The sequence below is a fragment of the Thermobia domestica genome, chromosome 16, assembly GCF_964235325.1.
Source record: "Thermobia domestica chromosome 16, izTheDome1.hap1.1, whole genome shotgun sequence".
NCBI lineage: Eukaryota > Metazoa > Arthropoda > Insecta > Zygentoma > Lepismatidae > Thermobia > Thermobia domestica.
This window is the reverse complement of record NC_137469.1, coordinates 188,635,314-188,662,541: the sequence shown is the minus strand read 5'-3', so window position 1 is coordinate 188,662,541 and position 27,228 is coordinate 188,635,314. Positions and strand designations below refer to the sequence as shown.

Sequence of the window (27,228 nt, the reverse complement as noted above, 5' to 3'; positions counted from 1 at the left end):
TTTAAATACGCCTCCATATAACGTAATAAGGCTCCAAAATCAATACTGATCAAAGGGAATAATGACTCCCAAATTTAAAAAGTAAACCATTGTACTCTATTGTATAACGAAAATGTCTCGTGAAAGATAATAGGATAAGTTAAAAAAACTTCCAAAATTGATATTTTTATACTCATCAAAGGGAACGAGGTCCCTCTCGTGATGTGGATCAAGGCGATCGTATATGTGTTGAGTGGTCCTATCCATTCCGTGGCCCCTGAGTAAGCATAAGCAAAATTTCAATAGGTAATGCAATCCCGGACTAAAGCTTCTCTAACTCATTCACATTAACGCTATAGGGTATCGGTCCCTAATTGGACAATCAAAAGTGAAATAGGGTCACCCCGACGTCAAACAAACACATTAGCTCAAACCAAATACCTCTACTTCATTCGCACCATAAGGGATGTGGTGGCTCAGTGGTACAGCGTTCACCTCTGCTGTATGGGGTCCCTGATTCAAACCCCGCGAAAGTAGTTTTGTGGTGGGTAACATTATGCTCGAAATACTCCAATTCAGTCATTTCTCATCGTCACCGTCTCCTTTATCCTATGCGTGGGACGTAAAACTAAAGATTTCATTTGCACCAGTGTTAGTCCATCTCATCAAAGGGATAACAATATCGAAATTTTATGCCATAAAAGGGAACGAAAAATAAAAAGCATTCATAAACCTGTACTAATTCATAACGTAATAAATCATCAAGAATATGTTTTTAATAATTTTTTAAAAAATTATCATAACCTCTAGTCCAAAAATCCCAATTTAATGACGTCATAGCCGGGCCAAGGTACCTCTGACTCATTCGCACCAGCGTGCATGGCCCCTGAATAAGCATAAGCAAAATAGGTGACCCAATTCCGGGCCAAAGCATCCCTGATTCATTCTTATTAACCCATGGGGCCCCAAACTGGATAATCAAGATTTAGATAGGGTGCTGCCAGCAGTACTACCATGTAGAGGAGTTTGGTATTCATCGCTTGATATATTTCACAATTAATATTTAAACTGAAACTATTAGTGGATATCTCTCTCTATCTTTTTTTGAGTTTAACGTTTCATGGTTATGTAGGGCTTCCATCTGTCCTATTTTTTCTATTTTTTCTATATTTTTGAAATTTGTCTATATTTGTCCTAAATATGTCCTATATTTTAATCTTATCCTTTATTTCCTGTATTTTTCAGTGATTTAAATATTAAAAATACATACCGAGGGCAGTTCCAGTGATGATTTAAATTGCCACTTATTAGCAATATGCTAAATGTGAAGAGGGACTAATCACTAATCCTGGGGCCGCGGTCGCTTTGTGGTTGAGCGTTCACCTGTGGTGCATGGGGTCCCGGGTTCAAACCCTGCTCCCGCCAAGTGAACTTTGTGGTGGACAAACACCGTGTGCGTGGATTTTCTCAAGGTTCTGCCGTTTCCTCCCACTTTCTTCGTTCCACCATTTCATTCGTTTCTCATAATCACGTCTCCTTTAGCCTAACCGGCATAAGCATGGGACGTAAAACTCAAAGATATCATTTAATATTTTAGTCACTAATTCTGTTTTTTAATTTGTTTTTTTTCTTATCCTCCTATATCCACTATTTTTTTCTTTCTTCCCTATGTGCTTATTCTTCCCCAATGAAGTTTAGCTGAGGAACCTTGCCGTGCTCCAGTTTCCTATAGCGCAAGCTGTGTTAGCATTTTCTTTCAGCACCCGCGTAGTGTAGTCGCTAATGCTCTCGCCTTCGGTGCGAGCGATCCCGGGTTCGATTCCCGGTGGGGGCACTCGGTCGAAAAGTGTAAAACGCTTTTATAGGCCACTTCCTTCCTTCCCCCAATCATTTCTTCCTTTTCTTTCCCCGGATAGTGTGCTCGCCGAGAGACGTCATCTCTCAAAAACATGACCGGCTAAATGGCCTTAGATACCGAGAGCGCAGAAATCTAAATCCTAAATCCTTTCTTTCAGCAGTGTGGGCAGCAGTATTGGCTAGGCATGTGGGTGTGTTGGTATTCACCAACATATTTCCACGCCTTCCAATACTGTTGTATATAATATGGAGGGTTCCCATACGCGTTCTGGAAAAACTGGAAATGTATGTCGTGGAAACTCCCTGGAAATTCATGGAAAGCAAAAAGATGATGAAAATCCTGGAAATTACGGTATTTATGAACTTGGAAATATCCTGAAATTTATATTGTATAACAATTGTTAGAAGTATTTGCATATACAATTTGCAGAGCTATGATGAATGAAATCCTATTACATTATTTATATCAGAAGGAAATACTTTGATCAAATAATTCAATGTTTGATTAGATTCAAATATTTCATTACAGAGAAAATAAGTTATCAATCTTCTTTTATCATTAGAAAGATACGAAGTAATGAAAAATAATGTCAAAATAAAGTTCATCTGTAAATTAAAAAAAAAACTAGAGGGATAGTAGTGAGATAAAGAAATAGTTAATATTTTTGCGCGCATTAATTGAGTTTACGTATACAAAATTACGTATAAGTAGCGACATGTAAAAAGTGTTAAATTCCATGGTAATCCCTATAAATAAGAGTTAACTATTTCTTTTTCTTCTGAGATAGTGTGAATACGTTCTGAGTTCTAACAACATTCAAGTTGCATTTTTTAGTGTTTTACTATTTTCAATACCTTCTTCAAATTCTGTTGTTTGCACAAAAATCATAAAAACAAAAGAAAAAGTAACGTGAAAAGTGTAATTCAGAATGTATGGAGAGGTGGTATCCTTAAAAAAGAAAATTCTTCCAGCTGCATTACTAATTTGTGTTTGTGTATTGTAGTGAAAATTGTTGGTACCCCGAAACATCTGCAATGAATACTGGAAAAGTTTTGGAAGGTTGACGGGTGAATGGTGGCCGTTTTTTACAATAGATTTGTTTTTTTTTTCTGTGCTTTAGAGAATAATATTTTATTGTAGAAACCAAACTGTCCTATATTTTTTCAGTGTCCTGCTGGGAGGCCTAGTTATACCAAGGCGGCTAATAGAGACGTGGACCTATTAATTGCACTGGAATCTGAACGACTTTCTTCGTTCAAGTATCTCCACTGGGAATCGCACCCAGGACCACACGCACTAAAGGACAGCGTGCTACCCACTAGACCAAACGAGGGTCTGAGTTACTATCACTTCCCGTTTTAGTAGATATATAACAGTGGAAATCTATCGTACATACTTGAGATGCCTAATTGATTGCATGAAACCCGTTTCTTGATGTCTATTACCATTTTTCATATTTGGTTGTATTAGGTAGTAATCATGTGGAACAAAGAATGTTGAAGTATTGAAAGTCTAGGTCGTGTTATATGAATAGTTTTCGGTATGTTGAGAAAGTGGTATCAGTATACTTTGATATTGAAAACAAGGAAACATCGAAAAGTATCCAAATACTGAAAACTAATGAGAAATCGACATCGAAATATCCCAGCATTTCAAATTATCGAACGATACATCGAAATATCGCAGGTTCTACCCACGACCCTGTGCACCAAAGGTGCGCGTGCTAGTCAATAAGCTAGCGGGAAGAACTGTACTTAAACTCACGAAATGGGCGCTCACGAGTTCGGAACTCACGCTCACTCGACCTCAACCTCACGAAGTGAGCGTGAGGTTGAGTGAGTGTGAGGTCAGAGTAGTGAGGAGAGCATGAGGTTAGAATGATGTGGGCGTGAGGTCAGACTGGTGATGTGAGCGTGAGGTCAGGCTAGATATGTGAGCATGAGGTTGAGGGAGCGTGATTTCAGGCTGGTTATGTGAGTGTGAGGTTGAGTGAGGTTAGATCAGAGGTCGAATGAGCGTGAGGTCGAAATGAGTTTGTGAGCGTGAGGTTGAGTGAGGTTAGATAAAAGTGGTCACTTCTGGAAACGACAGACTGTACGATAATAATACTTTCACAATTTTAATTCACACTGTTTATTTCGAGACGAGATCGAGACAAGCATATGTTAACCGAGATGAGACCGAGACTGTGATTTTGGTTCGAGACGAGATCGAGATCGAGACGGATATTTATCAACTGAGACGAGACCGAGGCTGTACAAAGTCTCGTTTCTGTACCATCCCTAGTTTCGATTTTCGAGTCCCGGGATGAACATAAATAAGTAGTTGCATTCATTATTGGATTAAAAAAAGTAATTAAGGTTAGTGATTATTAGATTAAGCTCTTTACTTAGTTTTTCCTTTCATTGTTGCATATGCTTTCAAAATATAATGTGTGATAACGTCATAAATTATAAAGATATTTTCTGTTATGCCTATTATTATTATTATTATTATTTGCCGGACTTTCATTTTGCATTTAGAAGACTGAAATTTTGCACACTCGTTCAGTGCACCCCTTTAGATCTCTGCGTGAAAATAAGGGGTGCAGAGGGGCAAAAGTGCGAAAAAGGGGAACCTTTACAAAAAATGAAGGGTAAGGGAAAAAAACAAGGAATGTCCATGTGTGTGGCTTCTCTGGTTCTTTGTCCTATCTGTTGCTGACTATTGGTACTACTTGGCAGTATATGCCATGCATGCGTAGATGGCGAAATGTCCATGTAAATAGGGGCTGAAGATTTAACTACCCTATTCATTTTACGCGGTTTAAAATATAAAAACGCTGTTTTCTCGAAAATGCAATTTTGTGACATTCTTCCTTTTTTTCCCTTACCCTTCAAATTACCTTTTTTGATTTTCCTGCCTGGGACAAAGACATATAAATGGTACCTTTTGAAAGGCTGTTCTATTCTGAAATGAATGATGTACGAACCATGGTCCTGGGATAAACAGGAATGATACTGTAGCTTCTTGACTAAAAGTCTATAATTTACCCCCCACCCGTTCCTCGCAAAGAAACATAATTTAAAGGTTAAGAAACATTGTTTGGGATTGATATAGGTTTACGATTGGGGATTGATTGAAAATTAAATTCCAATACTTTCACTTACATTGTATAATTAGCATATAATACTAATTCCTAATGCTTTTTCTTCAGCTCGCGACTTGTAATATACGGGGAGAAAGATTTGACCTAAATCGACTTAAATAAAAAAGTCAACAACAATGTTTTTAAGAAATATCATGATTTTTTTCCACCCTGCATGAAACCGTACACCATGTTACTTAAGTGGTGATCAAAAACGAATAAACTAAATAAATAAATAAATAAGTAAATAAATAGAAGTTGAAAATTTAGTGTGAGTTTCCTTCACTTAATACAAATTACACGTTATGCTTTCACAAAAAGTACGCCACAATAAATGTTACCTATTGTACATTCATGAGCTCGTAAATTATGGTAATTATATTTTAGAAACAAGTTAACGTAAAGTTATCAAAAAAAAAAAAAAAAACATTATATTCATTTATTTTTCTAAATTTTAATGTATCTTTCAATTATGTCACAAATATTACACCACTTCAAAATTTAAAATGTCAAATATTCTGTTATTACGTACCATATGTTTAATTTATTTTTCGCCGGCTGACTGAGAACTTTGTTTACCAAAGACAATCTAAAGATAGTCGTATGAGTTGTGTAGAATATTCTGTAACAACATCAGATTTTACACTTGGCTCGGTAGCCGAGCCTGTTAAGGCATGTTTCTTTGACACTTAATTTGTAAATTTGAGAAATGATTTATACCCACTGTATTCTACTTTCCGTTTATTTATCCTACGATCTAATTGTATAATTAGTGTATTAATTTTATTTATCTATACCATTTAATTGTGCTTTTTTTAAAAAAAGAAGAGAATATTAAAAGTTTATGTATAGAACTCTATTTTGAGATCTCATTAGACAGTCGTGGGGCATAATAAATCCATCTAACCAATGAAGCAGAATTTATTTGAATTTAACAAGTATTTAAATCTCAGTCATTCTCGTTTTAAACAATTATGTATTTGCGATTCGTTACAAAAAGTAAAATTACAATAATTTAGTTAGAATATAGGTATTTTTGTAGAAACAATTTAGGTTAACTTTGTATTTGCTCTTCTATACGCAAATGAATTGAGCTTATGTTTGTACCCACGCTAATAGATGGTGCTAGTACCATCGTCTATCGGCTTTACTGCTATCTGGAAAGAACCGATGTAACTATTTGACGGAATGCTAAATTATATTGTCAAGGAACGTTAAATTCGGATATAAATTTCTATGTTAAATTCATTTATTTAGCTAAAGATGAAAATTAAATTATATTTTAAAATAAGCTTACATTCAGAAATGAGAAATCATGCAGACAGACGAGTTAACAAATAAGATTACTTTATTCTTATGGTTGTTTGTTTTGAATGAAGTAACGTTACAGACACGAATCTGCACGTGTCATCACAATGTAAACAAACATTGAGGCAAGATGAAATTGTAAAACTTTGTAAATTTCTGTTAATACCAACACATTCTGAAAGTTGGGTAAAATTGTGGAAATCGCAAACGTAGACTGTTTGGAGATTTGATCACTGAGAGACATTGTAGAAACTACGGGTTTCAGCAAAGAGATGTAATAACATCAAAATTTGGTAAGGAAAGAAACCACAAGATCATCGTCTAGTGAATGACATAAAAAGGTAATGTCAAAGAGAATCAAGATCAGTTGCTGGTGATCTGTTGCATAGGATCAGTTCTGGGAGATCCGTTTTGGAGGATCAGTTTCTAGAGGTCAGCTGTAGAGGATCAACTTCACGTTGTCAGTGGAAACCCTTCCACTGTGGTTCACCGCTGACATCTAACTCGGAGTCCATGAGTTCGATTCCATCAACGTCAGGTATGTGGTATTACATCTCAAGTTGCTCTCAGACGAGTGAATAACCAACAGTCTATCTGATGTGATCAAAGAATTAACTAACGATTCATAAACATACACAGTACACATAATTCAACATTAATTAATGACAATAAATTACCAATTTCATTGTAAGTGTTTCGCACATGATTTATAATACAACCTCTCGCATGATTGTTATGTAATCCCTGTCTATTACGGATAATAGAGAAAAGCAACTAATATCGTGTCAAAGAGCATTCTACATCCCAACATTTAGGCACGACACGATTGTTAGTTGTTAATATTATGCTCCTTTATCTGCAATGCCATGTTGCTACATAGTGGAAATCGCGCCTTCAGTCGACCATCATAAAGGTGTACAATTGTATATTTTTTTGCTTTATTTTGACGTAAAAACGTTGCGGCAAAATTTTTGAAACACCCGTTATATATAGTTTTTCAGACACTTAGAGTATCACTGTCACATGTATGTCTGTTAATTCTGAATTTACTAATAGTGCCTTACACTCGTTCTCTGTTGTTCAGTCATCTGTGTGACATTACAATGAATAAGTGTAAAAATGTAAATAACACAAATATTATATCACTTGTATTAACAACAGTCAATTCAGTAGTTATAACAGTCAATAAAGAATATAAAGATAAGATCACTACATCATTTTGTGTTGATCATATTAAATGCATAATAAGTAATCATTCACGGACATAATTTCTACTTCAGTCAATTAAGATTAATAACAAACGCGTCATTACCTACTGCTTATCAAGGCGAGATATTCACGTTTAACGTTGACAATAAAGTAAGTGATTACTCAAAATAAAGTACTTGCTTATAAACAATTAGTCACATGTTGCATAATAGTTCGTCAGTAATTTGTATACTGACAACAATAAATTTAAAGTGTGCATGTGTGTTGAAATATAGGCCAAAATTCAATTTGTGATTTCTCTTTCATTGCTGTTTCATTTGTAATTCTCCACGTGAAGTCCACGCTTTTCCTGGCAGTAATTTCACAGCATCCTTCACACGAAACGAAAAAGTATATCATTTTAAACTGTTACTAAAGGACGCTGTCATTTCAGAAGCAGTTTCACCCTTAAGGAATTCTACATCTGTTTTCGAGGCGGTCAAAAGTGCTTTGCACATATGCGTCTTTAGTATATGGACAAACAAATGTGATAATTTTAGCAAAACACCTTTAACCATCTTTTGCGTATACGCGCCTGTTTATAAATGTAAACCATTCACGAACATAAAAGCAGCTGAAATACAGTGATTTCTTTAATATGGATCAGATTCTGGAACAATTATTTTCTAGTTGTTTATGTTAAACATATTTGGAAAAATGCGATGATACGGGATCCAGTGAATCACCTTTCCGTTTGATTGCTGTCGATTTAACCGTAATGAAACAATATACCGACATATACGGTGAACTGAAGTAAGCTCTCCCAATGACTTAAATGCTCATTGGGCCTAACGGAGACTTGATTGGATTAGATTTGAGTTAGCGTCCGGGTGAGCAGAGGCTATATGAGACGTTGATTTACAGCCTAACCTTGTATCTGAACCACATAACCTCCCGTCGGGAACCCAACCTGAGTATTCCAAGCCAATGCAGCGTACGCTAAGGCAAAGGAAAATGAACGTGTTCTGTGTAACTCTTCCTCATGTAAACCAAACATATATTAGTGACTTGATTTAGAGGTTTGAAACAAATGGCTTGTGTTTACGTATTTCGTTGTTTTACGATCAGCTTTCTGATATAGCTTTCGTCCATGCTAAGCAGTGCTTGTGTGCATTATTATAGTCGTAACTATGTGTATCTTTTCGACAAGTCAATTCATTCAGTCCTAATACTTCTATCACACCTTCGGGTTTTGTCCCGTATTAATTTTAATCACGTTTTCATATATTTTTTCCGACATTAGACAAAACTACAAGCATCACACTACCCACAAAGGTCAGTCTATCCGAAGTGATCTAGAAAAAAAATAAATTGGTTACTTGAGAATTTCTGAAAATTATGAATCTTACGCTTTCGTTTGCTTAAGCTTTAAGACTTTAAAACTGTGTTCATAATATGTTTGTCTGAAGCGGTTTGCCAGTGGAAGCCATACTTGTTTTGTGGCACGAGCCTAGTTTCAAGATTGTAAGGGTTAACTAAAATGTTCATTACGTCAAACGTGCTTGTTCGAGAACGATAAAACCAAAAACATTTGATTGGTAATGAATTGTCGAAAAAACTAGGCTTATAGGTATACACCTATGTTTCTCCTTTCTATGAGAAAATTACAAGTAAACGTAAACATCAATATCGGTGCAACTTCACGTTTTGCAATTTTATAGGTAGGAAGGAGTAGCATATACAGTTTGATTTGGTTTGTACTATCAAGAGATATGTAAGAAGTTTACCCAAAAATATATTGATCGTGATATAGTTACCCTTCTGCTTTTATGATTGTTTTAAAATCCCGATTTTGTCGAAAAACCTGAAGTTCGAGTTAATATATCTCTAATGGGGCAAGTGATAAAAATTTTAAATTAGCATAGGATGTAATGCTGTATATGTTTATGACAAATAAAAGACAATCTTGTGTATTTTACTGTTACAAATATTATATACTATCAAAATGAAACATACTCCGTTGAACTGTAACCGTTTTGACACACTGAAGAAGTGCTATATAGAGGATTACTTGTCTTCAGAGCTCGTTGATATGCTGTATATTTGTGGATTGTTTCGATATTGGAACAATATATATATATATATATATATTTGCGTATTTTCCTATTCATAGCACTTAAGTTTATGGAGTTTGAATAAAACTAATAACCTACTACGATTTGAGAGAGAGTACCTTACGCGAAGCGTTTAACACAACTGAGATTGCAATAAAAAGAAACTATTTTGAAAAAAATGTATTGTTGTTAAAAAACACAAAACCGCTGCATGTTAGCAAGATATCCATTTCATTATTTTTAATATTAACATCTTGTTTGATGAAAGCAGTAGAATACGTTACGCAGAATGGACGTCGTAGTCCTTTGACTCTAAAATGAACTGCCTTCTGAGATATGAACATATTTGTGGAAGCTTCTAATACCTACAATTCTAGTAGGGAGGTCAAACGTTTTTGTAGGGTTTCTGAGATCTTACCCATTTCATGTGATTTCACCAGAAAATATTTTACGTTTTGTGATTTCTCATTACAAAATGAAAACATGTCATCTAAGTGAGTATTTGATTATTTATTGGCCTTTGCAATTTTGCTTTTGTGACTTATTTTGTAGTTCCACCCACACCGTCACAGGCGTTTTTCCCATGACATGATCCGAAAAAGTCCAATTCGGCGTCAAGAAAGAAGTACTGTTTATGACAGCATAGATTAATAAAGTTCTTTTGTTTTTTTATATTGACTTGAAGCTCCATTAGTAAAGTAAATAAGTTTTCTTATCTTGCGATGTATTTCTTTAATATACGCTGTGAAAACCTTTCGAAAGCAATAAAATTTTGTCGTATCGTGCTTTAAGTGATGACTTGAAAAACAAACACTTTTGTGTTCTATTTTATCATTCTCTTTGAAATAGAACACGAAAGTTTGAATATTGAATTGGCTTGAATATTGATCCATTGGAAACTCTGTGTCTATTCTGAACGATAAATGAATAGTGTTCTGCAAAATCTGCTAACACTAAACATTCTTCTGCTTTAACCCATTTCCCGCTAACGTAGCGTTTTCGCAACACTTCGTTTCTCTTTCTTCATTTGCAATGTATTCAAAACAAACAAGGAACTTTAATATTGTTTACTAACTGAAAGGTACGATTGTTAGTTTATATAAATTCATGTTTTATAACACAGTTTCAGTTTTCTCTAAATGCATAATTTTGAATCCTGACAGAGCATGACTTCATTTGTAGATCTGGCAACACTCCATCGCACGTCTCAACCTGCTCCGGTGTCAGAGTATCACAAAGAAGTTACCAGAGGGCAACGTGTGCACAAAGTTTACTTCACACTATTTCTTGGATGTTTACGTCCATTGATTGTTTAGTGTTGCACTTCCGCAACGTCAGCGGAAAGGAAGAACTAAGTGCATAAAAGCGACTATCACTGACATTTTTATATTTATTATGGTTTGCCAATGGTTATTTTCCTTATTGTGCTGATTCAATTACACATTGACAATGGCTCAACGTCATACTTTTCTAACACTCGAGGAAGCTATTCATTATCTCTTAGACTCAGATTATGATGAAGAAGAAATTGTAATATTGCCTTCTTAACCTGCAGAAGTAAGCGATGAAGAATGGGACGATTGTGATATGAACGATGATAATCTCCCTCTGACGTGTCAGGTGAGCTTGAGATTCACGCAGTTGCAGACGACATAGATGAGTCTCGACCTTCTACGTCAAATGATTACCCCAAACCTCGTTCATTTTGTAGTAACAAGAGGAAGAGAACAGTTCATACAGACCAGTTTTTAAGTGGGTGAAAAAGGATGCTCATTATTCGACTCATCCTGTAAATCGAGAGCAGCATTGTGTCTCAACGGTCCATGTCCAAAGAAGTATTCTATTAATTCACTGCTTATTGTTCCCATTTCTTATGTTTAAGTTTGGGATAATGGGTCTTGTCTTTTGTTCCTTTATTGAATTCCTCCATTCATCTTCCCATTTCCATTTAATCAGTTAATATTGTCTTCGGTACTGTTAACTCTCCCGTGCTTTCCAATATCTTGGTTCTCTCATTATTCTTTAGCCACGTCTTAATACATCTTCCTAATATCTTAAGGTGTATGGATTCTTCATTAGCCAAAAGTTGTATTGTTTCTACAGAGATAGCTTTTATGATAACGTGGGTCTTAATTAGCATTAGTCCCTGCACTCTTATTAATTTTTGCCTTAGGTTTTTCTTTAGAAACAGTCTATGACTCCAGATTCCGTCTCAATATTGTGCAATAGCCATTAGAATAGCTTTGTTATACAATTTAAAAAAAAAGATGTCAATTTTAAAATCTTTTATAGCGAATGTTTACAGATTGTTGGCTAATTTTTCATCTTCTCTGTTGTTTCAGTTATGTTTATCATAGTTTAGCGGTTTGTCTAACTATACACCTAGATATTTGAATTCATTCACAATTCCTATTTTAATGTTCCTAATTTTGATTGTGGGTTCTTTCTGTACAGTTTGGCCAAATACTGTATTTTCGTTTTTTTAACCGATAGAGTTATTTTATTTTCCACAAAGCATCTGTCTAGATTTTCTAATATTATATTTCCTTTTTGCTTTGTTTGTTTTCTTGAGGATGCTGTCATCACAATTTTAAAATCGTCCGCATATCCCACTAGGCCTAAGGTTTCTAATAGATTGTTTAGTTTTATTAAGCATGGTTGAAAAGTAATGTCCCACATTGTAGGTCCACATATTGAACCCTGCGCGCATCCTTTGGTGCTTATTGTTATATCTTTTCCTGGAGATTTTAATGTAATCATTCTGTGAGTACAGTAATCCAGCATAATTTTCTAAAGAGCTTTGCTATATTTTAGTTTTTTGAGTTCTTCAAAAAGTGCGGACCACCATAAATTGTCAAAAGCACCACTGATTTCGGAATAGATAACAACTTGGCAGTTAAATGAGATTAGTCCTCTTACAGCTGTTTCGGTGCTTTTCCTCTTCTGGAACCATACTGCAATTCTTCCTTATTTAAAATTCTGTTTTTGTTTATTGTTTCCACAATGATTCGTTCCGAAAGTTTACTTATTATATTTAATAAGCAGATAATGCGATAGGATTTTTATCGTTTTTTTCTTGGAATCTGACTTTTTAATTTGATCAGATTTTCTTCTTTCCACCTTTCTGGAATTCACCCGTTTCCAAACAAGTTGAAGAGTTTTCCTAGGTATGGTGCCCATTTGTCAACATCATGCTTAAAACTTTCCGATTTTATTCCAACCGGTCCTGAAGTTTTTTTTTTAACTCGTTTTATGTGATTTATTATTTGTTGTTCTCCAATTACTTCTGTTCTGTCTTCTAAAGATGGTAATTGCTATTCTTCTCTAATGAAGGTTTGTGAGTCATTTTCTTTTCCTCTTATATCATGTGGTAATAGAGATTTTATTATATAGTCTATTGTTTCTTCGCCATTATTTGTATATGTACCATTTGGTCTTTTCAGAGTTGAGAGGGTGGTAGGTGTTTTACTTATAATTGTAGGGTTCACCGCAGCGATCTAGATTTAAATTAGTGTCAATGTGTTTTCAAGCTGTTTTTCTTTAATTCTATCATTTTATTCGAGTATTTTTTAAACTCTATATTTATTTAATCTGTTTCGTCTTAAATTACTTTCTGTTGTATGTTGATAAAGTTCCCTAGCTTTACGCGTTTTTCTTTTCACGTCTTCTATTTCACTGGTCCGGTAGGTTTCTGGTTTACTCTGTAATCGTTTGGTTGTCTTTTTTCCTTTTGTTTAGTTTCTGATTGCTAATTTTGTTCTATCTTCTATTTTCTCTGCTAATTCATCTAAGTTGCTCTCTTCTTGTATCTGCGGTAGATTTATCGGAGATGTATAGGTTTAAGACGCAACATCCACTTGAAACCCTAGTTTTCCTAAAATTCCTTCTATGCTGGCAAAACTGTTGCCACTAAATTGTATTAGATGACGTGATAGACGTCTGTATATAAGATCATAATTTTATATTGTACTACAAAACGATAATTTGATATATAATTGAAAACTACACAAATAGCCCGCTTTCAGCCCTTAAAGCGTAGATCATTTGCCCACTGGTTTATAGTAAAGATTTTGTGTAGAAAATTTCACAATCCTGACATAATCCACCCGTCATTTATCCTAGTTTTTGCCTACAATTTACATAAGTTCGATTACTCATAGGTCCTTATTGCAGTCCGAGGCAGTAGTAACTTCAGTATAAAATTTCATTTCAAACGATTTGCTCGTTTCCTGACCTAATGAAAGAAGCTGGATGTGAAATTTACGTACTGAGAAGTAATACACAGATCTTTTTTTCCTTTTCTTGGGACTACAGTATTTCCCAAAACACTAGTGCACGACGCAGTTAATTTTGAATGTTAAGCATGTGTACTAAGTTATCTCTCTCTAAGAAGAGTGACTCGTGAGATGATAATTTTTAACCAACATTTCTAATTCTTTTCTTCTTATCATACCCATTTCAATGAAAGGAAGATGATAATAACTGCGGTGAAGGTAGACAAACAAGATATTAGAAAATTCATTTCAAAGAATTCAACTGCCTTCCCTTCATAATGTAAATTATAACACGTTTCTTTCCTTTCTTAAATATACAGAGTGGACCATTTATCTTGACACGCTCTTTAAACTTTAAAGTAATAAACAATAAACACTGAACTTTTTCGCAATGCAAATAATACAAGAGACGTTTGACATACCCTGCGATAGTAGTGTTGAAAATCAAGTATAGAATTTATTTTTCGTTCATTGTCGTCATGAGTATATTACAAATTTAAATTCTATATGCTAACCAGATTGTAGAATAGCAGAGTTATTTTCCTGTGTGCAAGATGAGGACGTTACAGCTTAAAAACCTATGAAATTCGAAATGCTTGTAACACTAATAACACAGAGGAGACGAACGGGGCACTACATTTCCTCATTATTCTAGCGCTGAATTTTATATTCATAATCACATTTCTTATAAATAGATGAAAAGTTACGAGGAATTGAAAACTCGACGTTTCTCAAAAGGCTTTATTTCGAAAAAGCACCTACAATCGTATCACATTTAACCACGTAGATATATTTCAATGGCCCTGAAGATCGTAATGTGGATTAAAATTTTAATATATCAGAACAGTCGGAGAATAGTAAAATCAAATATATGAAAACAATCCGAGGATACCAAAATACCAGCAGGTTATGTTACACTGCAAAATCTTAAAAGTTGCTATAGCCTTCTTTTGTTTCCTTGTGACCGTCCCTGGTAGTTGTAATTGCAACAAGTTCTCGCATTGACTAAAGTTTTTGTCACTTAAATTAACAATGTAATTTATAAATATATTAATTGACTTCCATTTTCACCTCTATAAATCATGTTCATCCCATACTGTACCGTATGCACCTTGGTGCATACTTGACTTAATCTGATTTCTAATTTTTAAATGTAACACAATGCATTCTCGTCTGTGGAGAATATAACTGCTACGGAAAACACTCGAGTTCCATAGTATGAGATTTCAGTTGATCACGAAATATAATGTACGAGTGCTTGGGAATACTTATGGGCAGTGGGAATATTCCCGGTGGGAAGGAAAATAAAAAATGGGAATAATCCCGATTTTTTCGCTGACATATAAATTCCCGAGAAGGAATTTATTTTCGTTTCTTTACTTTATCTTCCAAATTATAAGAACCATGTATCTAATTATTTTATTTTCATTTATTATTATTTACTTCTAGGTTTTAAATATTTTGGAGACTTAAAAAAAGCACTTTTGACACTACTTTAAATAACTAATAATATATTTTATGTGCCATTTCTATTTGCACTAAAGAGTAGCTAAGTACTAATTTAAAAATGATAAAAAGTTAGCAGTTTGTAAAGTAATGTAGAAACTATGTAGAAGCAGAGATGAAGTACAATTAATACACCCTGAAACATCGTTAGTAATAAACGTCGGTGTCTCCTCTCTCTGACTCGACTTCTCTTACATGTGAAATAACGCATGAAATTTCAAGAAATAGGTAGGATGAAAGGTCGTGTGTTTCAATGTTACGTGCTAAATTATAGAACTAGGTCAGTATCTTGCAAATATTGTGAACATAAGAATGTATGCGCAACTTGTAAATTATTCATTGTAGCTTTGGAAAATTCAAGATTACTAATAAAATGCCAACTGACCAAAGCAGTATATATATTTTATTATTATATATTTGTATATATATTTTAAGATTATACACAAATACATAATCTTAAAATATATATATATATTGATTTGGTCAATTGGAGTTTTATTAGTAATGTATGCGCAAGTGTGTCTTCTGAGACATGGTGAAACATGTGTCTTTTGACAGTTACCCAACCCAATTTGTTTATAACATAAAAAAATTTAATATGTTTATAATAACAATAGTAGAATCAAGTTAAGAAAATCCACTTACATATAAATTTAAACTGTTTAGCGGTGTAAAAGTATTTGGAACTACTATACCATTTTTCCACATATTTACTTGCATAGAACATATTGGAAGTAAATATACATTTATGCATATTCTCTAAATATAATAACATAATGCCGTTCAGAATATACATTTTGAAAAATCCTCTGGACATATCAGTAATAATTAACGGTGATAAGAAACGAATTTACCTCTAAAATCATAATATAGTAATAAAATTCAATTTTCTTCGTAATTGTACATAAATTCCCGGAATGTTACCCATCACTACTTGGGAACCCCTCATCTTTTAGATGCAAAAGAAGTATAATACAAAATAAGTATCTTCCTATTAGTGCTGTACTTTATATACTAACGCTTGCATTTTTGTAGAATTTCCATTTCCTGTTTATTCAACTTTTCGCAGATGCCGTAAACATAGTCCTTCCAGAAGAGCGCATACGTTCATTACACCAAAGGAAAATATTCCTCATTTTGGTAAGGAATCTTGTACTAACAAGGAAGTTAACAAGGGAATCTCCCGATCACATTTGCCGACACAAGTGTTAATACATACAGCAGAAAATTCTTGTACGTGCCAAGAGTGTAAAAAGGAATGTATTAAACATTCAAATTTGGCTACACACATGGTAATACATACCGGTGAGATAACTCACATGTCCGAAGAGTGTGGAAGCAAATTTACTCATCATGGAAAGTTGGCAAGACACACGCTACTACATACAGATGAAAGATCCCACACGTATCAAGAGTGTGGAAGAAAGTTTACTTACAGTTTAAATTTCGCAACAAACATGCTAATACATACAGGTGAAAGACCCCACAGATGCAAAGAGTGTGGAAAGTGGTTTACTCAATCTGGAAGTTTAGCATTACACATGTTAATACATACGAATGAAAAATCTCACACGTGTGAAGAATGTGGAAAGGGATTTTCTAAACGTGGAAATTTGGCAAGGCACATTTTAACACATACAGGGGCAAAACCCCACACATGCCAAAAGTGTGAAAAGAGTTTTACTCAGAGTTCAACTTTGGCAAGTCACATGTTAATACATACGAATGAAAAGCCTCACACTTGCCTAGAATGTGGAAAGGGATTTTCTACACGTGGACATTTGACAAGGCACATCTTAACACATACAGGGGCAAAACCCCACACATGCCAACAGTGTGGAAAAAGTTTTACTCAGAGTTCAACTTTGGCAAGTCACGTGTTAGTACATACGAATGAAAAATCTTACACGTGCCAAGAATGTGGAAAGAGATTTTCTCGTCGTAAAAATTTGGCAAGTCATATTTTAATACATACTGGTGAAAAACCCCACAAATGCCAACAGTGTGGAAAAAGATTTACTCACAGTTCAAGTTTGGCAAGCCACACGTTAATACATACGAAGGAAAAGCCTCAGACTTGCCAAGAATGTGGAAAGGGATTTTCTACACGTGGAAATTTGGCAAGGCACACATTAACACATACAGGGGTAAAACCCCACACATGTCAACAGTGTGGAAAGAGTTTTACTCAGAGTTCAACTTTGGGAAATCACAAGTTAATACATACGAATGAAAAACCTTACACGTGCCAAGAATGCGGAAAGGGATTTATTCGACGTGGAACTTTGGCAACACACATGTTAATACATACGGGTGAAAAACCCCACAGATGCAAACAGTGTGGAAAAGGATTTACTCAAACTGGAAGTTTGGCAACACACATGTTAATACATACTGGTGAAAAACCCCGCAAATGCCAACAGTGTGGAAAGAGGTTTACTCACAGTTCAAGTTTGGCAAGCCACATGTTAATACATACGGGTGTAAAACCCCATTTATGCCAGCAGTGTGGGAAGAGGTTTGCACAGAGTTCAAGTATGGCAAGACACGTGTTAATACATACAGGTGGTAAAATCTCAGACAGGCCAACAATGTGGAAAACCTTTATTGATAGTTCAAGTTCGGCAAGACACAAGTTAATACATACAGCTGAAAAACCCCAGAGATGCTAAGAAAGAGGAAGGGGTATACTAAGAATTCAGATCTGCCAAAACACATAACACAGGTCAAAAATCCTACGTGTCAAGAGTGTGGAAATGCATTTACTAAACGTGGAAATTTGATAAAACACATTTTGATACATGCAGGTCGAAAACCCCACACGTACTAACAGTTTGGAAACAGGTTTACTACTAGTTCAAATTTGGGAATACACGTGTTAATACATACTGTTGAAAAGCATCATACATGCCTAGAATGTGGAAAGCGATTTACGCAAAGTTCAGATTTAAAAAAGCACATGTTAATACACACATGCGACAAACCCACACGTAACAGCAATGTGGAAAGAGGCTTACGGCTAGTTCTAGTTTAACAAGTTAATACATAACGGTAAAAAACCTACACGTGCAACGAATGCAGAAAAAGATTTACTCAACGTGGTCATTTGGCAAGTCATGTGTTAATACGTATAGATGCAAAACACAACAAAACAGTGTGAAAAGACGTTTATTGGTAGTTCAACCTTTGCAATACAGGTGTTAATGCATACAGGTGAAAAGAACCCAGCTGCCAAGAATATAGAAAGGGATTTACTCAGAGTTCGTCTCGTGGCACACATGTTAATACATACAAATGGAAACCAACGCATGTGACAAAAATGTTGAAAGAGATTTTTAAAAAGTTTAGATTTTGAGAACACATGTTAATACATACAGGTGAAAATCTCACACGTGCCCACAGTGTGGAAAGAGGTTTACTCATAGTTCAAGTTTGACAGCACACATGTTATTACATACCAAAGAAAAACCCATAGCTGCCAAGGACGAAAATAATTTACTCCAAGGTGAAAAAAACTTAAACGTCCCACGACTGAGGAGACGGATTTACTCGTCTTGGAAATTTGGTATAACACATGTTAATAAATACATATCAAAACAAACTCTCGTGCCAAAAATGTGGAAAGAAATTTATTCAAAGTTCAAATTTGGCGGTTTGGGTAGAAAACCTCGCGGCCCAAAATCTCGCCGGCCGAAACCTCGCCCCCCGAAACGTCGCAGGCCAAAATGTCGGGGGCCAAAAACTCGCGCCCCGAAATATCGCCATACCCAAAATCTCGCCTGAACAAAACCTCGTTGTAATGATATCGCCTGGTCTAAATTAAGCGAGACGTAGTGAAGCCTGGGAAGAAATGTCGTCAGGATGAAACCTCTTCATGACGATTTCGTCAATGTAGAATGTTCTATAAATTACTATATGTATATATTTAGTAATAACACATAATTACATTAAAATAATGAGAGGAAAAATTCTAATGCATGCTTTGGAAATCTATATATATAAAAATTAAATGACTATGTTTGTTGCATTATACCTCTTGAGCCATCCTACCAATCTCAATCAAATTTAAAACATAACTGAGGTTCGAGCCAAGGATGTCTTTTATAATTTCACTTTGTGGGCACAACAAAAAAGGGGGAGTGGGATATATATATAAAGAGCCGTAGCTAAACATTTCGGCGCCCGGGGGAAAGTAGAATTTGGCGCCTATACTTTTGGGTGGCAAGGTTTTGGCCCCGCGAGATTTTGTCATGCGAGGTTTTAGCCACGCGAGATTTTGGGCGGCGATGTTTCGGCCGAGACTTTTTGTCCGTATCCCAAATTTGGCAACACATGTTTACTGATGGGCAGTGGGAATATTCCCGGTGAGAAGGAATTTAAAAATGGGAATATTCCCGGGTTTTTTCCCCTGGCCTATAAATTCCCGGGAAGGAATTTATTTCCATTTCTTTATCTTCCAAATTATAAGAACCATATGACTAGTTACTTTATTTTAATATATTATCATTTACTTCTAGGTTTTAAAGAATTTTGAGGTTAAAAAATTTAAAATTATTTGACGGTACTTTATATAACTAATACTAGGATTTTTTAAGTTCCATTTCCATTTGCACTAAAAAGTAAGGTAATTGTTTAGAATTGGGGGGCCAAAACTAGCAAAAAGTAGAATGATTTACGGAAGAAATGAGCTGATAGTGATGTTCAAGTAGTCAAGAAAGTATCGAACACATTTTTTTTAGGCCAGTAGGGGATTTATACAAAACGGACAGGTAAGTGGAAGTGATTTATGTGAGAAAAGAAAGTGAATTGTTGGTAACGAAGATAGAAAACAACGTGCCATGCGGGGCTCTAACCCGCCTTCATTCGCTAACGCTCGCTCTGCAACGCTGTCTGAATTTAATGTTGGTAACGTAATTTAACGTATGAAACCATAAAACAACCGCATCGGAATAGAATATCGCAAAAAAGTAGGTGCAAAAGCTGGCCGCCAATGCTAAAGAACAGCCAAAATTAGCAAAGTACTAATTTACAAATGACGAAAAGGAACCATTTTGTAAAGTAATTTAGAATTGTGTAGAAATAGAGATGAAGTACTATTAATAAACCCTGAAACACCATTAGTAATAGACGTCGGTCTGTCTCCTTCTCTTTCTGAAGAAGTACTCGGACTTCTTTTACATGTGATTTAACGTATGGAATTTCGAGAAATAGGTACAATAAAAGGTCGTCTATGGCAATGTTACGTGCTAAAATATAAAGATAAGTAAGTATCTTGCAAATTTTGTGAACAAAAATATGTATGCGCAAATGTTGATAAATTTGTGAGACATGTATCTTCTAGCATTTACCCAATCTAATTGGTTTATAACATTTATAAATTTAATGGGTTTATAAAATCATTAATAGAGTCAAGTTGAGCAAATCCACTTACATATAAATTTACACTGTTACTATATAATTTTTTCACATATATTTAATTGATAGAACATATTGTAAATAAATATACATTTATGCGTACTCTCTAAATATAATAAAGTGTTAATAAAGTAGCATAGTACCGTTCAGAATATACATTTTAGAGAATCCTCTGTGGACAACAGTAATCATATGCTGTGATATAAAAAGTAATTCAATTTTGAAATCATAATATAGTAATAGAATGCAATTTTCTTTCTGATTGAACATAAATTCCCATTTGGGAATTTTCCAGGGAATATTCCCGAAAAATATCTTCCCGGGAATTTACCTATCACTACACATGTTAATACATACAGGTGAAAAAGCCAAAACCTCCAAAAAGTGTGGAAGAGGATTTATTGATAGTTGCAGTTCGACAAGAATATATTGACACAAAGAGATTACGAGCTCACGGGCGTAAATAGTGTCAAAAGGAAGTTATTAGAAATTGTACTTGGTAAAACACATATTTCTAAATGCAGCTAAAACCTAATTAGTGCCACGAGTATTAAAAGATTTTCCGGGGAAAACTGTTCTGGTAAACAAGTCACATATACAGGTGAACAGTCTCACAAATGTGCCAAGAATGTAAAAACTTATTTACTAAGTAGTCAGACTTAGCAGCACATATAGTTGAAAATGGATACAGTAGAAAGATCTCACACGTGTCAAAATTTTGAAAAGTTTGGTTTTCCATCTTGGTAAGACTTAAATTCACACATACATGTATAAAACTTTGTGACCGAAACTGTCCAAATTGATTTACTAGAAAAATCACTTGGCAAAAGCTATATCGACATCTACAGACGTGAAACCCCAGACATGCATAGTGTATGAAAAAAGATATAGTCTACGTTCAGATACAGGTTTCAGATACAGCCATTTTACACTGAAACATTTTAACAATTGTGCAACATAACAATAGAATAATTTGAAATCAAGACGGTGCAGTACAATGGCAACATTACAAAGATAGTTCATTTATAGATATGAAGGTATGTTCATTTGAAAAAAACGTGATATGAAGGTATGCTTATTTGAAAAAAAAACGTCTACACTTTCTGGTACCTGATTATACGTGCTAACAATTCGGTTTAGTAGGAACCTTGGGACAATATTATTCTCTCAAAGCTCGAGTGTAGAAGAGATCACTAGACCGTGTTGTTCTAGCGGGTACGCGAAAATTGATCTGACTTAATAATTTTCACATGATATATAGTAATTTACAATTTCATGCAAAAATATTAGGTCAGAAATTTTGTTTCTAACTAGGGGAGATTTGATATTGAGAAATGTTAAAACGTGATTTTTCGAAAGTGTTAGGAGGTAAGGTACTCAATACGATATAATAACTGAAAAGATATTAATTACAGAATTTATTTTTTTCAGACGAGTAGGGCAGGCCATAAACCAGATAGGAGAATAGTACTCAATAGTGGGAGCAACATATGACATAGTACAAGCTTAAAGAATTAGGATTTTTTATGTCAGTGAAGCGATAAAGGAGTTCTAGTTTCCTCATAGCAGTATAAGATATGGTGCTTATATGATCCGCAAAAGTAAGCTTACTGTCAATAGTAACACCACGATCTCTGAAAGAGGTGACAGGATTTATATTGTGATGACCAATTTTGTAGATGCGGTTTATAAGTTCTTTTTTTTAGACAAATCGTAAGAGAAGCACATTTTTCGATGTTAAAACTATTTCCAAGAGTTACACCGGTTGAGAAGAATACAAACATCACGGTGGAGAGCAAGAGCATCGTACTCTGATTTAACTTTTCTTTAGAGTTTGCAATCATCAACAAATAGAGTATTGGTAGAGCTGTTTGTATACGAAGAAGGCAGATCGTCCATGTATAATACAAGTAGACCCAGAAAACTGCCTTGAGGAACTCTAGAATTTACTGGAATAAATTCAGAAAAATAACCTGAAACTCAAACTCGTTGTCCTATTACTGAGATATGCTTCTAGAAGACTAAGTAATTTACCATGTATATTGAATCTAGAACTGAGTTTGTATAGAAGAAGATAGTGTGGAAGAGAATCAAAAGACTTAGAAGGTCCAAATACAAAATGTCGAGTTGAGAATTTTCTGAGATGTTGTCCACAGCATCGGACAGAAGTACTGATAAATTAGTAAGACAAGATTTTTCTGGCAAAAAGGATTGTAACATTCATCCTTATTGAATAAGGTATTGTAACATTCATCCTAATTGTTACAGGTTAAATAGTAGAGACATGTCAAGTGTGTGTGGAAATAGGTTTACTGCAAATTAAAAGTTTGTCCACACTCATTTTAGAACATACAGTTCAAAGCCTTTGCACGTAGTAAGATTGAAGTAGAATCCCTTGAGTTGTCATATTTAGCATGATACTTAGTACAGACAGAAGAAAAACCTCGTGCCAAGAGAACAGAGAAGATTTTATTCAAAGGCCAACCTTGGTAAGGCACATGTCGAAATGCACAACAAATACGTCATGTACGCCTCATGCTAACATAAAAATAGAAAGCATTCTATTTACCAAGAGTGCAGCAATTTACAGTTCACATGTAACAGCAAAGGCTAAAACAGTAGAAATATATCTGGCCAGAATGGAGAAAAACATACAACCAAAATCGAATTCTCTGAGCTATATTAGAGCATCACATGAGATACATCACACGTGCCTACAGCTGGGGAAAGGGCGATCGAAATCAAAATGGGCTGCATAGTGTTAAGACATAGAGCTTTAAAAATTTATATAAACTAAGAGTGGAAAGAAGGGATTACTTTAAAATTCAATCATAAAATATATATTTTATCTGATACAAGTTCCCTGTCTTGAGACTATGAATGAAATTTTTGAAAGTCGAAAATTTTGTACACCCGTAACGCATGCAGACAAAAGGCCTTAACGTGTGAGAAATGTGGAAAAGATTTATTGAAACATCAGGTTACCAACATCCATGTTAATTCATAGCTGTGAGGATATTTTCAAGTATTAAAAACAAACCACATATAACCCCTTGCACTGAAGTGACAAGTCTAGCTCATCAGAGCCTCCCGGTATCAAGTCCCACAATGACGAGTAACACTCGTCATAAACTTTAAACTATTGTAGCATCACGAAGGGTTACTATATTGATGTTTTGAAAGTTATACAATGATAAAATATGTAGAGTACACTTTTATAATTTATACGTCAATTATTAGCATTCAGAAAAAAATCGGAGTGGAAGGGGTTAAGAAACGAAGTGTTTACAGATACATAAAATAAACAGTCTCAATATTGGCAAGAAATTTAATTGAAAGTGATATCTCACAAGAGAGACTTAAAATCGAACATAACAGAGCGGATTTTATAATTAAGTAAGTGTGAGTAAGCATTTGTAAATAGATATATACAAAATTATCCATATATACCTTATATGTACAATTTACTTTCGCTGGATAAATATCATTACGAAAATCGGTTAAAGGTTACTGTTCGAAATTCTGCTTTCTTGATAGCTCCTCATAACCCTGTAAACTGCTTACCTATTTCTTGATTTGACACGGGTATATGTTTTATCCAAGCACATATTCATGTATGATTTCGGGCGGGAACATAAGAAGAGAAGAAACTCTTCTCTTAATACACGAAGCAAAGCGACATTGCTCGAAAACATGCATATATGTTAAAAAGTAAAAAAAATAATAATAATAATAATAATAATTTAGCGGATTTAGTGTGGTGTACTGATAATTATACAAGCTTAAGTAGAAATAACATCTTTCTCCATTCTTACAACTTTATTTTTTTAAATATAATACTTTAGTAGTTTACAACTGATAAGAAAGAAAACAATGTGACAAGTAAAAATGCGAAAAATTTGATAATCTATAACAGTATCATACCCAGAAAATCACTACCAGATCCGTGTTCAATTATCAATGCAGTGGAATTAAAAGTGTACTGTTTTTACGTGGAGTGTTTTCTTTAGCTCCCGGCGTAAGTACACGTGAGGGAAATTTCATCCAAGGTGTATATATATATCTATATATCTATCTATCTATCTATCTATATATATATATATATATATATAGATAGATAGATAGATAGATAGATAGATAGATAGATAGATATAGATAGATATATATATATATATATATATATATATATATATATATATATATATATATATATGTGTGTGTGTGTGTGTATGTGTTTTATTTGATTTGTTTGTGTGGAGGGTAATTTGTCGGCGTACACCCACCACGTCTGTTATGTGCGTTGTGAATGTGTGTTTTTCCTTGTAAACGTGAGTGCGTGCTGATATAACTGTGTCATGTCCTGTGTCTCACTTCAACGTGTGATACAAACCACACAGTATGAACCCGGATAATAGGTCTCCATACTATTTCGCTTAAAACAGAATTTTCCAGTAAACCTTCTCCTATACCGATCTTGCGTTTTAGTGACAGCTTTTCCAACTCTTCCGCCTAGCAACCAAGTTCGGAAATGGGAAACTTGCATTTAAGGCTAGAAAGGCAGACGTCATTTTCTGCCCGCTAGTTCGGAAATATAAGAATACAAGTCCCTTTTAGGGACCATGAATCTCAGATGATGGCATACACCGAGATTCGTACCAGGTATTTCTGGACCCAAGTTCTTATAATTTCAGTTGTATCTGTGATTAGCTTGAGGATCTATATTGGTTGAAGCAAAGAGAAAATTTCTAAAAGTGATTTTATTACAATGAATGAAAATGGAAAATTACATGAAAATTTCAAGAGGCTTACTTGGTGTGAAATACAAGCGGTAGGTTCTAACTTTGTATGAAATCAACCCCAACTTAACTGACTTGTGTAAGTTACTTGAAAAGCCTCTTTCGTGAGACTTTAAGTTAGTAAAAGTGAAACCGAGACGGGAAAGAAGTTCATACTACCGTAAGGCATGACAATTGTTTACGGGTTAGTGTTGGCTTCTTTCTAATTATCGCTACGGTCAACTATTTATGATTCAACCCTCCAAATCCAAATTGTGTTACCAACTCCTAAGTTCTAACTTAGAAATTCATACTTGTAAAATGTACTTCTGAGGTGGCAGAGTAACAGCCTACTGATCTCTACGACGTTGGGTTTCAGAGTGACTACGCCGACAATATTATTAAACTTAATAATTGCTTTGTTCTGCAATGATTATATGTTATATATGTATAACTGATGTATTTTAATCCAAATTTTGTATAATTATTCATGCATTGGAAAAAAAGTCATAAAAGTAGCATTGACCTAGATGGGAATGGAACTCACAACCTTACGATTTGAAATCCAACGGCTTACCACAGAGCTAACACACGCACTCCTTGTAACATGCATTTAGAAACGTATAACGAACGGGCACTCAGAACAATCATATTTATATTCACTGAAACGCTCTTTTTTTTCTACTTTGACTTTTATATAAGTACTCAGGTGAGAATTTTGTTCTATGTCTTAACGTTGAGCATTCTTTTATATATGGAAAGATTCCTTTACGTATCTAAATCTTTTTTACGTAACTGAACTAAATGACAAACAAGAATGTGCTGACATTAATACAAGGTTTCGAAATACGGTATCAATAAATTGCTTTTTTTCTACACTTGGTAACAAGTCTTATTATATTTAAAAGAAGTAAAACACATCTGCAAAATTTTTCACGATTTCTAAAATTGGCTTGGGAGTTCGAACCTGGTTTACTTTTTCCCGAAGATACCCGAAGTTGGACTTAGAAAATTTTTGCCTCAAAACTGCAATGAAGAATGCGCTCAACCTTTTTGAGACAAGGTGTACCGTGCAGTGAATATATAACTCGTTCCTCAATTTCTTGAAGTCTCTTCTGAACACGTGAGTAAGCACCACTAATCACAACTGCGTCATCAAATCCCAAACCTCTGAATTGTTTTAGAGACAATCTCAATTTCTCTACATAACACTAGAGTTGCAAGTCCGGAGGCAGTTGGATTTCTTACATGTAAAAATCACAATGTATAGAAAGCACAATGGACACTGCACCAAACAGAGTTAACTGACCAGACCGCTACTAAACGAATCCCGCCTGCAAACTTCAGCAGAGTTTCAACTCTTGCAAGAGGCACAACGGACGGACAAGCTTATTTTTAAGGTCCTCGAAAGTAAGAGACATCTCGTGCGTCGTTCTCAGTCCTGGTAGTTTATTACTTGGTTCAAGTAATTGAACTATTAGGAAAATACCATTCTTTTTCAAGTGTTTTAAAAGTAGTATTTACAGGCAAGATACAGGGAACCTTTAAAAACCCTCGGGCCGTTAACGGTCCTGGCCCCCCTCACCGCTAGGTTTTGTGGTTCATAGATCCGGCATTTAACGTAGATATTGTAAAATATTTTTCAATAGTTTTTTTTTAAAATTCTTTACTCGAGATTCCTACA

The 27,228-nt window shown here is 34.7% G+C and overlaps 1 protein-coding gene across 2 annotated transcripts in view; it reads left to right on the top strand.

The window, feature by feature from the left end:
- LOC145673571 (uncharacterized) overlaps nt 1–24,745 on the top strand; it is a 94,219-nt gene extending 69,474 nt beyond the window's left edge. For both annotated transcript variants that reach the window (XM_081743411.1, XM_081743412.1), the window contains exon 3: nt 16,424–24,745. In XM_081743411.1, the coding sequence (XP_081599537.1) occupies nt 16,424–18,026 (1,603 nt within the window). In that variant the 3' untranslated portion in view covers nt 18,027–24,745. The remainder of the gene's footprint in view (nt 1–16,423) is intronic.
- The last annotated feature ends 2,483 nt before the right edge of the window (nt 24,746–27,228 follow it).